Source organism: Melozone crissalis, unplaced genomic scaffold (assembly GCF_028551555.1).
Source record: "Melozone crissalis strain CALT ecotype California unplaced genomic scaffold, PUWL_Pcris_2 ptg000016l_1, whole genome shotgun sequence".
NCBI classification, from domain to species: Eukaryota; Metazoa; Chordata; class Aves; order Passeriformes; family Passerellidae; genus Melozone; species Melozone crissalis.
This window is the reverse complement of record NW_026535794.1, coordinates 20,787,084-20,803,432: the sequence shown is the minus strand read 5'-3', so window position 1 is coordinate 20,803,432 and position 16,349 is coordinate 20,787,084. Positions and strand designations below refer to the sequence as shown.

The 16,349-nt window shown below is 35.4% G+C and overlaps 1 protein-coding gene across 5 annotated transcripts in view; it reads left to right on the top strand.

The window, feature by feature from the left end:
• Window positions 1-12,451: 12,451 nt before the first annotated feature.
• Window positions 12,452-16,349, top strand: part of SLC39A12 (solute carrier family 39 member 12) — a 34,256-nt gene continuing 30,358 nt past the window's right edge. For 3 of the 5 annotated variants that reach the window (XM_054273632.1, XM_054273631.1, XM_054273630.1), the window contains exons 1-2: window positions 12,452-12,543; window positions 13,631-13,983. In XM_054273632.1, the coding sequence (XP_054129607.1) occupies window positions 13,714-13,983 (270 nt within the window). In that variant the 5' untranslated portion in view covers window positions 12,452-12,543; window positions 13,631-13,713. The other 2 variants (XM_054273634.1, XM_054273635.1) reach the window with 2 other exon arrangements.

Below are 16,349 nucleotides of genomic sequence, written 5' to 3'. Positions count from 1 at the left end.
AGCATCTTAATACAGAAGAACCAATCTATACCTTAACTTTTACCTATAGCCTATCATAACTACTATAATTACCATATTCATGTTACTATTCTCCAATCAAGTTAGTACATTACAGTTTAAGCTAGAAGTTGTTTTCCAGTTTTCTTGCAGTGGAAAATTCTGAGACCTTTTTTCTACTTGCAACATTTGCTGCCTTGTTTGCCTGTGCTATCTTTCTGCTTGGTAAAAACATCATCTTGTTTGAGGTGGTTTTATCCTTTGCTCTAAGTCATAAAAACCCCTTCTAACTAAATTACCCTTTGCCTCCTTGGTTATCCAGTAAGACTGGCTCAGCAATTCTTTTCTTCTATATCAAAACTTGCTTTCATCTCTATTCCTTCATCGGACTCTACATTCAAAAATCTTTCTGCTAAGCATACATATCTCTGAGACTTTCTTGTTCTTGTCAAACTTTCATCCTTCTCAACATGCAGCACTGCTTCTGCAGCTGCCAGTGTCAGTGCCTGTCATTTCAACTATCCTACCTCTTGTAAACACCACCTGAATCATGCTGACAAATTAGACAATAGTACCTGAGTCTCCAAAGGAAGTTAGTATATTTATCTAGTCTTCCCTCACACTGAGTCCCTCCACAGCAGCTCTTTGCTGAACTATGTGATTAGTGGAAGTAGTATGATGGATCTATTCCCCTAGTAGCCAACAGAATCAGCCAGGACTGACAAGGTAGGATGCGTCTGTACGTATGTCCAGCACTTCCTAGTTTAGGCAGTTTCTGTTTAGGTACAGGCTTAGACATCTTGGAGAGTATTAGACTAATCTTAATCAAAGAAGCTTTGTTGGGTGCTTGGCGCAATGGGTAACAGCTCTAAACTCCCTTGGGTGGTGACTCCCTTATTTGTGGAGCATTCCTCAAGCCTTTATCAGCATGACATGCTGTTTCACTATGTGACAAATAAACACTTTCAATAAATTATTCCAGTATAGCATGCTACTGGTGTGGTAAGAGCACCTGAAAGCAGCCACTACAAAAAAGAAGACAATGTTTCACATGAATCACTACTTAGACTGTTTAATTTCTTTTTAGACTAATGGTGTTTTCAATTGACTTGTCTGTTGAAAATTGACTGTATTGCTAAAAAAGCCAGAAGAAAAGCAGACTGTATCCTGTCTTTACACAGAACTAGCTGAAATCTGAAGGACTATAATATAAAAGGAAAATTATATCTTTGCAAACAGCTTTAAAGTAAGCAGTTTAACTTAATAGTTTCAATATGGGGACGTGATATTTTCTTAAGTGCAACAAGGATTCCATTTAGCTTGCCATTTAACAATGACAAGTTAAACATGAGTCAGCAGTGCCCTGGCAGTCAGGAGGGCCAGCCCTGTCCTGGGATACATCAGGCACAGCATCAGGAGTGGCTCCCAGAGAATGAGCCCCAAGACACAAAGAAAATGCTTAGAAACAAGATTTCTTGTGGAATTCAAGATGCATCATTCATGTGCAAATCTGGTAAATTCAAGCAACGTTTATTTGTAGTTTGAGTAAATTCCTGTAAAATGCTTAACTAGTCACCAGGTGACTCCATAGAGCTTACTCCCATATCAGCAGCAAGAGGTATCTCCTTGTAACTTCAGGTTGCAATGGATATGCTGTGAGACAGGACTCTTGGAAAGAAAGGTAGGTGTTTTCTTGCCCTCACCTTCACTAGCCATAAACTTTAGTGGCCATCATGGTATACTTATCTACCTCCTCCCCACCTGTGCACAAATTTTTCTTTTGATTTTTAGAGCCAGGCACCTTGCAGAACATGTGGGAGAACAGTGAAAACTGCTGCAGATTACTGACTTTATGCATTGATACCAATGTTAAGATGACCTACAAAACAGTATGATTCTAGGAGCTGTGTTATATTAAAGTGATAAACTAAATCAAATACTTGTTATTAGTACTGGCTTAGAAATATAGGGAAAAAAAGGATTCTGCTAAAAAGCCCAACGTAAGTACATTCAATTTCAGCTATGAGGAGTGTAGTATCCTACTCACATCTTGAGTATTTTTTGAAATGGGAAGCACATAGCGTTTGAATGGATACAAAGGAAAGCAAAATTATTTAGTGGTAGAACAACTCTCTTATGAGAGAGAAACTAGAAGAAAACTACCTAAATCTGGACTGGAAAAAGCTCATGAGAGATATTAGTAATGATTACAAAATCAGGAAGGTTGTGAATAAAATGGATACAGAACTGTTATTGATTGAATTTTATAGTATGCTAAAAATTTAGTAAGGAAAATTTAAGAGGAAATTGACTTTAAAGGGATGAAAGAAAATCCTATTTTATTCACAAGGTGGGGAATTTCAAAAATATTTTATTTTATGAAGGCAGTGGCAAGATGAATTAGCTAAATGCGTGGAAAATGTTTATGAGCATTTATGAAAGGCAGCAATCATGGGTGTGCTCTCTAACAGCTCATTCTAATGACTGCATGTGCTGTGTGTGAGGGGAATGGACCCCAAACAGTGTTTGTCTTGCATGCACTGTCTAAATAGCATTTTCTGTTGCTGTAATATAATTCTGAGCAGGGTAAAGCAATGCTTAAGGCCAGTAGAGCTTTTCTTAGCCCTTATGGTCCTCTGCTCTGGCTTATTCCTTTAATAAGGAATTCCACTTTCCATGCTTCTCTTCCATGCCTTGGAGCTTGTGCTTATTCCAGTCAAAAAGTAATTTAAAATTCTGCAAATACTTATTAAATAGAATAAAATGGACAAAAGCCATGGACTTTTGCAAGGTTCTAAACAAAACCATGGATGTTTCAGAAAATGCACAGGAAGAAAAAAACATGCCTCATAATTTGTGAATGTGGCTAAATTACTGATGTACCTAAGCTAAGGTTTATGCTCTAAAAATAAAAATGTTTCATTTTTAGGATATTGTTAAGAATTTGTGGCAATCATCACATAATTGTCTCTGCATTTTATTAGCTAAATGCATGAGTAGTTGGATGTGTACCCATCTAGGGATGTGTTTCTAAGCTATGTTATGTCACAGTATGACTGGGCTACCCTGCTGTTCAAGTCACATCTTTGCAGATAATAGGTTTATTATTGTTGGGAGTATGGTATGGAAAGTAGCACTTTCTTCTGAAATGTACAGATGGATGAATTGATTTAAAAAAAAAGAGTAAGAAAGAGAAATGTTGGAACAAACTGTACTGTAGACTGTTCATAGACTGTTCATGTTGGATCTTCTGTTCTTACTGCCTCCTCATATATAACATTCATTGAGAGATGACATTTAAAAAGACATTAACATTAATGTCATGAGTATTGCAGCATGTTTAATTGAGTCAAAATATCTCTTGAAGTAAGTCAATGTACTTTGCAAAAGTAGATTGGGAATATATTTCTTCATTGTATCATATATCATCTTTGATAATAATTTATTTACTGTGACAATTTTGAGTCCTACTGTAAAATTCTAATTTCTCTGCTGCCAAATAAACTTCATTGCAAGTTAGAGAAATAAACATAAGCAATCTGGCATATGCACTTAAACATCTACCTCTAAAACTAATAATTCACCAGCTTAGTATGAAATGAAGACAGGTGGAAACTGTTCCATGCAGCAGAGGGCAGCAGTAGTAAAATGGTGCAGCATGCCTACTTTTATTATATTTTATACAGTGTAGCAAAAGTAGCAAAAAAAAACCTGCTAAAAGAAAACTGAGCTAATCATCTATTTCTGTCTTCTTGATGATGTTGATGTCAGCATTTATTGTCTTTAATAGGAGAAAATTATTTTCATACATAGTTTCTAACTTCTGGGCTTGAATTACTGTGGTTTTCACGTCACAAAAAGATTCCTGAACTTTCCACCCTGTAAAATTTGTATTTTTCTTTGAAAAAATCATATGAGATCTGTTTCTCAACTAGCAAATGGACTTTTTATTTTTTCCTGAAATCATAAATTGCTTCTTCTACAGATGCATTTTATTAGGGATTGCTTCATTACATTCTAGTGGTCAACATCCTGTTGTACTGCCTCACAATCAGTGAATTCTTTTTCATGAATGTAAAAATATTGGAAAGCCTTTATAAATTAAACAAGTATCAGATGCAACAAAGATGTTTCTGTACAATGGCTTTGGATCTTTTCTTTGGATTTATTTTTAAAAGCATGGTTTAGGGTTTTCATAGCATTTCTTTTTGTTTATTTCATGTCTATAGCTGAGTCCTATGTCTGCAGCTTTCCTGCATGTAGGTACTAATATCATGCTTTTTCTAGCCCTTGTTTTGCATGAAACTTGCAGGAATCTTGGATATTTTTGTTCTTCTGTCAAATATATTTAGAAGTGGTTAAATTGTTAATAACTTACTGGGGTGAAAGGAGTGAGGGAATTCATACAGGGGTAGGGAGGGATTTAACTGGCAAAATGTAATTAATAGTACAGATGTCTACAGCAAAGAAAATCTCTCAAGGCTCTTTTAGCTGTCAAGGATGTTATAATTACAGAGGCTACAGTGCAATTCCTCTCTTCCAAAAGCTTGGTGTGGAATAGGCCTGACAAACTTCCTCCTAAAATGCCTCAGTCTCCAATGACTGTACAGGGATCTTAGGGTGGTCCAGATACTTCCATAAATTGCAAATTTAGATAAGACCAATCTTAACTACACAGATATGTGGGTTGTAGCCTCCCTTATTCAGGAGATGACACTGAAAAAGAAAAAAAAAAACCTCCTTTTTTAAATGAGGGGGGAAAATGAAAATAAAATAAAAATATAAATAATTAAGAATACACTCAATTATGAATAATAAACATTGCAAAGTGTTTTCTCTTTTTAAAAAAAACATGGGTGAAAGACAATTAGTGGTTTCCATGCATATGTTAAAAGGCTTTTTGGAGCTATGCTTTTACAGAAAATATTCAGATTAGAGACCAAAGACTTGTAGGAAGGTTAAGGGTGTCTGCTTTACTGTAAAGTTTGTAGATTTTTAAAGAATTGATTTGTTGACAAAAAGCTAGAAATTTGCATTCTGAAAGATTTAATTCAGCTTTATCAGTATGTTAAAGAAGAGATAACATAAAGGAGCATGCCAGAGGGAAACGGGGTGGCATCTATTGTTCTCTCTCTCATGCACATGTATTTTCCTTTTTCAGTGACAGTAAAGGGAGCTTTTGGCAGGTGTATTTCAGATTCCTTGCTGCAGTAAGAGAGCAAACTGAAGTTAATGCACACACAGAAAAGTGTGAAGTTAGCCAATATACCAATGTCATTTATTGACTTTAATTGGCAACATTTATTTGCAGAAGAGTTCCATGTCCCTCAAAAGCAGGCATAGAAACAGTGCAGTGAGTCATCACTCAGAGGATGGGGAGGAAACCCAGTACACTGGATCTATCCATCTATCTGAAAGTGCATACAGACTCACACTGCTCTTTTTCTTCACTTTGTCACTGGTTTATGAAGAGACTAAGTTATCTTCTCTTACATAAAATTTCCTCTTATTCCTCTTTTGAAGGTTTCTGCAGAAAAAACCCCATTTTTAAAAAAATAAAATTCTGGGGGAAAAATTCCCCAACTCTCCTCATAGGGAGTTAATTTTGAAAATTACTTCAATGCCCTAATGCTCTGCATACTAATCCACTTAGGCTTTCTTTTTCTAGCTTATGAGTGCCAGCCATTGACTTGTTCTACTTGGCTACTGTGAACCTCACGCTGGGTTTCAGATTGTATATTGTTAAATGTAAGAAAGGTTATCCAATTGTTAATAATTACTCACTTTAAATTCATCTTAATAAAATGTGAAAATTAAGATTACACTTTAAAATTATTGTTTTTCAAATTCCTGGGGTGGGGGTGTGTGTATATTTAAGAAAGGCAGTGGAGAAAGGGCGATTGGAATAAACTTTATTCTTGCATACTTCAAAATATATTTCCAAGTGTGGGGAAAGTAGTGTGGGAACAAGAACCACAGCAAAATCAGAGCTGCAGGAGGCTTGGTTAGTGTAATTCTGAACAGGTAAGTTGCATCTAGCAGACCCTCAGCTCCAGGAAAGTTTCTGCTTTCAGTATTCACAAGCTGCTCACATTGAGCCCTTCAGTATAAATCCGTAGCACACATGAGAGCTTGCTGGCTGCTAAATCAGAGTACAAGCACTTGCTTAGAAAAGGGTTAGCATGGACTGCAGTTCAAGACTACCTGAATTCTTCTTTTTTTTTTTTCTTTTTATTTTTTTGGTAACAGATTTTTTCTTGTCCTTATCTATAGAGACATGAGGAGCAAAGGAGAAGATAAATCTCATTTCTGTACTTTTGGAAGAATTTGTTCAGCAGAAGGAAAGGCTTGAAAAATCTTCACAGAGTATTGGTACCAAATAGTCACCGTGCTTCAGATTGCTGTTTTACTTTTTAAGGTGTAACTTACACTTACTTGTGTGGGTTTCTAACTCTTGCTCTTTTTACCTCATTTTAATCAATTTGTTAGCTTTAAGTTGAGCTTATCTTTAGTATAATGCTTTGAAGATAGCATTTCAGGATTTTCTAAAATTATAGTTGCCATAGACCCACCAAAATATATGCAGCCTAATTCGAATTAAAGGCTACAGTAACTGATGGAGGTGGATTGGCCACTGAACTGACAGTTGATACCTACAGATGCCTACAACAATTCTTTTCTAGGAGCTAGGGATACAAAGAATTCTATGGCCAACGGTGAGCAGAATGAACAGTGTGTCCTCTTATGATAAAAAACCAATTGTTCCTAAATTGGATAGAAAAATTCTACAAGGATATAGGGTGTGTTTAACTCAAACTCTATTTGTTAAGTTAAAATAGTAGTTAATGTTGTATTTTCTTAAAGGTTAGAGAAAAGCAAGCATTTACTTTAGAATCCAATGGTTGCATATGTGCATTTATTGTGAATAATGGAATTCATATACTGGTATGGTTATGTAGAGAGAAACAATTATTTTAAAAGTGAAAAAACTTCTTTCATAAAGTGCAAACATTTCTTATCATGAACTCCCTTCTCAGTACTCTTGTTACCAAGCCTTTGAACAATGAATATACCAGGTTATAGCGGAGAGATAGTGGTTTGTCAGTAGTTTTAATAAAGGTAGAAGTAAGGTCACTGTCATGCAGTGAAATTTGTATTTAGCTGATTTTTTTTCTATCAATACAGGTTCTTTCATTGTTCTTCCATTCTAGGATTTTCCTTTTTTTTGTCCTTTTCACCTTTTTTGCTTCACCATCTGTTACTTGAAGCCCATCTAATCAGTCACATATTCTGTAAACTCTTCTTACTGTTGGTACCACTTACACTCTTCCTGAATTTAAGACAAAGAGATGGAAAGAAACTGTCTTCTTTCATTCTGGCTTGTATTCACACTTAAGAAACTTACATATTTTTCTTTTATTGGGGGTAGACTAGAAGACCTTGAGAAAAAGTCATCTCTCAGACAACAGGCTTTTCCCTGAAATTACTCTTCTGTATTGTGAGAATTTCTTTAGAACTGAACACTGAGTCATAGTTTAAAAAACAAGTGAGTAATCGCTTGTTATTTCAATTTCTCTAATAGTGAAAATTATTTAGAAATATTTTATGAATATTTATGTAATGAAAAAAAAAACACAGGTACATAAAGAACATTTGAGTGGTTTTCCAGCATAAGTTGATGAGTATCAGCAGAAAAGGAAAAAACCAGTATGCTGGGATTAGAAGTGAATGGCTAAAAAATGCAACATACGATATATGTCAGTTTCCTACAAGGTGAACAGTTTAATTTTCAAAAGGTTGGTTTTCAATTTTGAACTCTATTTTTTCATTGAAATATTAATGTTCTATACTGTAATAGTGCACAATATTTCATTTGGGATATTTAAATTAATAGTTCAACATACCTCATAGGACTGTAAATGCTTTGCATCAGGTAACACACTCTTAGTAAGATCAACTCAGTTTTTGAGCACAGTTTCTTTGGAAACTAAAGGAACAAAAGAAAGAAACAATATACATAAACAGTCTGATAATACTGCAGAACAAAACCATACAATAGGCTGTGAAAAGCTTTGAAACTGATTTCTGCATCTCTTTAGTATAACAGGAGGTGAGATAACTGAAACTGACTTGGTGCTCTACTTTAATGTTCAGATACCTTCATGAAAGTTAGGTTTCTAATGTTCCTAAGAATAAAAAATACAAGTACATTTTTTACCTATGTGTTCCTTAAGTAAAAAATTAGCAACATTATATTCATAGTTATGAAACCTCCTTTTATTCATACCCAAGCTATTAATATCTCCTTTTCTAAGTTCTTGATAAGAATTGCTATCGCTGAATAGTCTTGATGGTTATACCTACATCCAAATGTATTTTGGGTTTCTTTTTTCTGTTCTGTTTTAAACACAGCCAGCTAGAGCAATAGAGAGATTGTGTGAGGGAGAAGTCTGTAGTCAGATGGAGGCGATTTATCATTTTTAGGTCACACTTTCCATATAAATAAACACTTTTGTTTAATTTCAAAGCAATTTTTCATGACAGTAATATTTTAGGACAATAAATGTCACCTTAAGTCTGTAAGGTAACAGAGGCACCTGTGTGAGAAGGCATCTCTGGGGTTATATTTCTTAAAAGGTAAGAGTATTTGCTGGCCTAGAGAGTATAGTAATCTCTAACTTCTTTCTTGCTATTCTATGTTAATGTAAATAGATTTCCAAGTTGTCTTGGAAAACTTTCTGCTAACAAGGGAATTTTGTAATCCTGAACTAAAACAAGATTTGTTTCAGATATGTATATATATATATATATATATATATATGGAGATATATATATATGTATGCTAATACATGTAACTCAGATAACTTCAGTAATATTAATTTATTTTAATTCATTAGCAACCTTAATATATGTGATATTGCTAAGATTGGCATGTGATGTCTGAAAAAGCTTAATCGACTGTGGTAATTTTAAAGTACTGACATTTTTTATTACAGCACCCTGGCATTACATTGGCAAAGATACTTTATGTATTGAAATTCTACACAAATTACATGCAAAATGTGGTTCTTTCATATGTCAATATACTGCCTATGGCTGTAATTATACAATGTGCACACATCACATTAATAACATAGAGGAAAGTGGCGGTGCCAGAAGATTCTCTTCTGTTTGCCATAATTGCTGCCATTAGTAAAAAGGAAAAAAATGCATTTGCTTATTCCATCAAAACAAGTTACACAGTATTGAAGGAATAAGAGTTGTACAGCTGCATTACCCACTATGATGTCAAGTTCAGCAGGGGTCTTGCTAAAATTATGCCTACATCCTCTCCCATTCTACTGTAAAAATAAAATAAAGCCACTTGTCATGTTGGTAGGGCTTGTGGAAATGCCCTTGTCATCTTAGAGTGAGTCCTTAATAGAGTTTTCCTATTCCTACACAATTTATTCACCAATCATTTGAAACCCAGTAAATTGCAGAGTGCAGTTATCCATGGCATTTGTGAATGGGCAATTTCCTTTTGTTCCCACAGCAGGTGTGAAGGTGGGAGAAACCAGATAAGCTGCAGTTAGTCTTACTGGTTCACTTAAAACTAACTAACTAAACCCCTGGAATTAGAGAGGCCTTGCTGCATGTCCTATATCTAGTTATGCCATTTCTAAATTGTCTTCATTCCTTTTTAATAAGACCATAACTTGCTGCTGTATGAGCTTTCTAAATCATAAAAGATTGTATCTGTGAAAGATTGTATCTGTGGGTGGAAAAAATTTATATGCAGTTGTCTGGGATCATGAATCTGGTAATGAAATCAAGTTTTGAGAAGTTCATATTTTTGTCACTCTTCTTTTTATCTTATTTCTTCTTTTAATTTTTTTTCCCTGGGTCATACACCTATGCCTGTCAGCAATTAGTTGCTTTCTTGCAAGTACCCCAGCATGGTAATTGTTCAAACTAATTTTAAAATATTGATTTTTTTTCCTGAAAATTCTTGATCTCAGATCCTTGCTTTAGCATGCCAAGGTATGTAAGTAAGTGTAAAATGGAATAATACTTTTTTTAATTGTTTATTTAATCAGAAAATTTCTCCTACCTTTGGTTTTGCTGTAGAGAGTCTGTTAAAATGTCTGTTGTCATGTTAGAATGCTAGTGTACTTTACTCTGAGTTACCCCAGTTCTCCAGTTCTTCTCAAGGTTTTCTTCCATGCATATTATCATTCTACAGTAAATGGAGATTCTCTGGCTTATGAGTATTGTTCAGGGAGTTTTTTCCACTTTATCAAAATTGTCCAAAAAGCACGCAGTAAAATCTGAGTGAAAATGTTAGTCTCATAACACATGATTACAATATTAGTGATAAGTGCTTTGGGAGGTTTTAAGATATTAAACTGTATAAATGATTTTTTTTTCTGTGTATCAGTAAATTTCTAATGGGCATCTAACTAGACAGCTCTGCAATTGTTGTGGTCCCATTTGATCAGTTGGCACAGCTTTGGGATGGGTGAGTAGTGGGGGAATAATGCTGCTGCACAAGGGTTTGGACAAAAGACTTAGCAACTGATGCCAGCAATTACTTCAGAAGAAGTAATCCAAGTGCTGTGTAGACATAATAGTTCTTTAAGGACAGTGGCATGACTGTGAAAACACAGTGTCAAGGGTAAAAGCAGAGGGTGAGCCTTGAGTCACTGTCAGTGATTTTTCCACCACTGAGAAGCTCGTTTCCAAGCCAGGAGGAGTTTGCAGCACTTAGTCATAAAAAGAGAAGTGAATTCCCCTTTAGATCAGCCATTGCAGCCTGTACCAATTATTATCTGTTGCTTTGTAATGTACTGAATGTTTTCTTTTTTTTACCATTGCTCTGTAATATAAATATTAAAGTAAGTTGTAGCCAGTATTATCATGCAAATCTCTTAGAAGCCTTCCATAGTTATGAATCATCAAATGTGTTTTTAAATGTTAGCTTTTCTCAGTAAACTGAAACAACTCACCCTCTGTTTTTACACTTTAATTGGATGGAATGAATTCTTAGTTTCAGTTTGTAATTATACACAAAACATCAAATTATATACAGATAATCCTATTCTATGTTTGTTTGGAGATTAAGCAATCCCCAAAATTAAATGCTGGAAGCTATTCCCCCATTATCTGAAGAATTATTTTTATGAGTGGAACAAATCTGGACATGGTTAGCTTTGTTTGACAGAACAAATTATATGAAAGCCAGAGGAAATGCATATTATCATGTGTTTCTGCTTTTCAGTCATTCTTATAAAAATATTTATATGAAAAATTTCTGTAATTCTTGTTTTTATAAAGTGGTACATTTAGAAATGTTGGTTTGATAAATATCTTTGGTAATTTATGAAATTAAATAAAAGAATATTTAAAAGTAGGACTGATTTTTAAAATACTCATCATCACACAAGAATCTGTACATGTAATTGTACTTTGTGTTTATGAGAACATTTGTTTACATTTTGTATTTCCCTCAAGCTGGCGTTGACAGTTGAATTCTTCTATACTCAGCATCAGTTGTCAGTTCTGTCTTGCTAAAACAAGGCTGTTCCCTTTGAGCTTACCACCTTGTAGGAGACATTACAAACATTTTAGAACCCTGGATATTTTATTAATCTAGCTTTAAAGAGAATTATGATGTTTCTATTACTACAGGTGTTCTGCTTCACAGGGTTTGTTGGGCCAGCTGAGATGATAGTCCTCCACAGCAGCACGGAAGGTTTGGAAGGTGGGAGAATGATATGACTGGTGTGCTGCTGGTCTCTGTAGAAATCTGTCACTTGTGACGGTTTTCACTAACTTCCAGTGCAGTAATATTGTAATAGTGTGGTGATGTAAATGTCAACTTCATAACAGTGTCCCTCTGGAAAATCTGAGTGGGTGGACGACAATTTTTTTCACCACAGGCTGAGCTATCCCAGCTTTTTCAGTCAGTGGAAATGTGACATAGGATAAGTGGGGATGAAAGAGGCTGTTCTGTATGGGCAGTGTTTTGCAAAGAGAAAATATCATTTTTCTATGGATGTGCTTGAAAAGATTTCTATTTCTATTGTGTTCTCATATTTTTTAAAAGTAGTAATATTTTATTGAAAAAACAAAATTAAGGTTTGTTGTAGTATTGATCAAATAATTTAGTAACACAGAGAACAGTTATGACTGCTTGCATATATTATCCATCATAAAGAAATACCTACTTTAGTAGATTTTATACATCTTGTACTTCTAAAATAGACTGCTTACATAAAAAGATAACTACTAGAAAATGTGAAATAAATTCAATAATGCAATGCTTAGAACTTGGAAGTACAAGAAGAACGTGTACTAATTCCTATCCACCTCCATTGTTACCTTAAGGGCAGCTCTCTCCATAGCAACTGAAAACTTTTCAAGGCAGCAATAAACTAATCCTCTCCAGCTTCCAGAGCACCATCAAGGAATTTTAAAAACATTGGACTTCCAGCAGCTAAATACTTCTGAGGATTCAGAAGGCCACAAAGCTAGATACTCGAGCATTCTTTTTCCCTTCAGAAGGTAAGAAAATAACATTTAGAAATAAATGCTCATAATATCCTCATAACAATGATACATATTCCTAACACTAAAATATATCTAAACACCAAAAGATTTCCTAATATCTAAAAGCATATTAACTTTTTTTGGACTAAATGCCCGTTTGAATTCAGCAGTTCTTTTTCAATTTTAAATACTTTGTTACAAAGTTTCCTTTAAAATAAGATGTGTATCATATTGCAGTTCAAAGGAGATGAACATATATGTGGCTGTTTAACACGTACTTTACTATCTGAATATGTATGTCACTGCCCATCAATAAAATCAAAACTTCTGAGGAAAACAGAAGTGAAACTATTTTATATTTCTTGTGCTTTGATATCGAGATAGATTACTGTGAAAGCAGAAGGAGTGGTTTATTAGGAAGGATTGTGAAGAAGAGAGATTTATAGTACAAAATGTCTTTTGCACCTAAAGTTAACAAGTTAAGCTTGTTTGTCTTGTTTATTCAGAGTTCTTTGAGTGAAATTATAACCTCAGCTTTGTAATACTTCTGTCTGAGTAGCGATCACTAATTTTTAAGTACATCCTGTTCCTTCTTTCTTTGTGAAGTATAGCTGGAGTTTAGTGATGTTGGTAAAGTGTTTTGACAATATAACCTGCTTTATATTATTGCTATGTAACGTAATTACTGCACATTCATAATAGTATTAGACTAGCAATATTTATTTACAGCTATTTTTGTGACTAAAAACCTGTTTTCATGATGAAATGAAAGCAAAAGCCATGGTATTTTTCTATTCTTACTGAAAAGAATTAGTAGAGAATGCAATAACATAACACCAAAATGAAAGCCATAGACTTTATTTTTAAGAAGTGGGAAGGGCACTTTGAGACAACCTCTTATTGGTAATTCTAAAGAAGTTTTGAGGCCATAGTTGTCTTAGTTTCCTGCTGTTCTGTGCTGTAAAGTCCTTACAGGCTCCCTGTTGTTCAAAAACAGCTTGTCATTGCAAATCAGCTTAGCTGACCAATTAATAAATCCTTTCGAACATATTGCATTCACACTAATTAAAGGGTTGGGGTTTTTTTCCCCTTTACCATTCAGATTCTTCAGGTTTGCAGTTTAAGCTGTGCGGCGCAAACAGCAATCCAACACACAGTGCCGATCACGCACTGCAGGAAGAGGAGATGTGTTTTCTGACCAAGCATCCAGCTCTTGGGGTGGTATGTTCTGCTTTCATATTCAGCGTGCTCATTGCTGAAGGACAGCCTGGGGAAGAGCATGGGCAGGATGGCAGCAATCCTCCCAGCAGAGGCTCTCTGGTGGAAGTTTTACGCGTTCTCTCAGCTGAAAACACTGAGCTCCACATGAACCACTCACGAGAACTGGTCAAAATGTTACTGGAGAGAGCTGAATGCCCACAGCGGATTTATGGCATGCAAGAGGATTGTAATCTGGTTAGTGCTTCAATTAATGAGGGATATCTTTACAGGATCATCAGTGAGTTCTAACATTTGTTTGAGTATACTGTCCTGAATATGATACCTAAACATGTAAAAAACTTTTTGCAGCAAAAAAAATTTGTCCCTGCTTTGGTTCATTTTGAATAATTATTATTTATGCTTTGAGCTCATGAAGAGATATTCCAAACACGACAGGCAGTCCTTTTAAAGTTCCCAAGTGTTTGTTTTCCAGCAAAAGTTTTTCTGCTGATACCTTGTATAACAATAAAAGTATAAGCTTGAATTTGGGGCACAGGATTTCCACCATGGAAAGACATAGGTAAACCCTGGGGACCAGTTCTGCCACTTTTTTTGTTGTCGTTCTGGATTTTACTTCATAAAAATAAAACCCAGACAGGATTGTCTCAGATTTATGTGCTACTTCACTGAAATATTCAAGATTAAGGGGAGGGTTTTGTAAGCAGTTCAGGTCAAGGAAAATGAAAGGCAGAACAATGAATCTACAAATCCAAATTGAAACTGGAAGTAGTCCAGGGTACAGTTGCACAGAGGGATTGGCTGTCTACTTGAGAATATTTTCAGAACTCAGTCCTGATTCAATGAAGAAAGGACAGGGACAGTGTTACTGAGCAACTCGGCTAAAAGGGACGACAAAGGGCTTGGCCAGCCTTGGCTTTCATTACTCTGGCTCTGGCACTGCTCAGTGACCTACATACAGCAGTGTCACTTTATACCACACTTAGGAAGATGGTCTGAAAGGTGAATGTTTTTACAAGGTGCTGTTTTCAGCAATCTGCCAAGCCAATGAAGTGAGAATCTTTTTATGCTGTGCAGTAGACAGCTGCTCACTTTATTGACCCTTTCTAAAAATGCTCCAATTTTTCATATGAACCCAAATGTGAAATTTCATACATAAATATTGTAGGTGCCTGTCATTACCTAAATGCATAATTTTTTATGAAGGAGATTATTCACTCATGGGCAATGAATATGCATCAGATACATGCCCAGACTGAAAATTAACATAATAAACATGGCTATATAGTCCTCCCAAACTACACAAAATAGGGGACTAAGTTTTTGATCGCCCTTTTGTTTTTCTTCTCTAGTGGCATGGTTTTTTCTGGTATTTGTGATGCATTTCTGGAGAGCTTGTTGGTGTCCTTGGATGCACAAAATCGAAGGGAAACTTAGCTGAGGCTTACTTTGTTCAGTACTGCTACTCTGTTCAGGCTTCATCTTGGAAATTTTCTATAGGAAGACTTTGAGGACTTTCACCATTTTCAGTATTCCTCAGTGTCATCTGAGTCTGACACACTGCATGCATCCTGCACTGTCAGTGTTTCTGTGCCAGCACCAGAGGCACGTGGTTTTCTGTAGGAGATCCTTGAGAGAGACATGGCATTTTCAGTCACATGGTGCGCACTTGGTACTGTGCTGAAATCTTCCATGATGATTTAACAAGATTTGGTAAACCAAGATAGCAAAAACTGTGCAAGAAGCACTACCCTTCAAGTACATCAAAATTTGAAACAGAATGTCCCACCTTGTATTTTCTTCCTCATACTTGTTGGGAATTGCTAATTCATTTCAGATTCAATTTCCCTTCTAAATCCAGGACTGGTTTATACCACATGACTTTGTTTTCAGATTTTTTTAATTTTTGTTTTTATGATATCTCTAATGGGCTTTTAAAAGTAGTGAAGTTTAATCCTTTCTTTAGACCCTCTTCTGGTTTCTTGTTATATAGTGGTCCTAAGACTCTTTGGGCAGGGGCTGGCAGCTGTTGGATGGCATCTGACATTTCTTTATCTCCTAAGCAAACAGAAGTCATATATTTCTTGCATTGGTAAACAAGTTGTTTGGGTTTTTTTTAAACTTCTGGCCACTTAAAGAAAAGAAACTCAGATTTCAGTGCCAAAGTTCTGGGCTTCTTTTTTGTTTAGCTTTTCTAAATCAGGGACAGATGGTTATTCCTGTAAAAATATTAGTAGCAGCAAAACCCCCCCAAACTAAAAAACAAATGAAAAAACCAAACCTAATGACCAACCACTTTATATTCTCTTAATATCACTTCAAGGGTCACTCACCATGGGCTACCCATATACTATGGAGTAGCTGCATCTTTTACAATGCATGTGCTTCATTCTGATTGGCAATTTTCTTTTCAGTCATCTTCCCTGCAAGAACAAACAATGGACTCACTGATTGCAATTTATCCTCGGTGGGTTTTAAAATCTTACAGAATTCTTTGAAAATCTTCCACTTCATGCCATATGTTTATTGTATTACTACTGAGTGTTCATAAAGGCTGGTTGACTGACTTGAGGTCGTTGGGACAGAAAAGAAAATAGACTCCT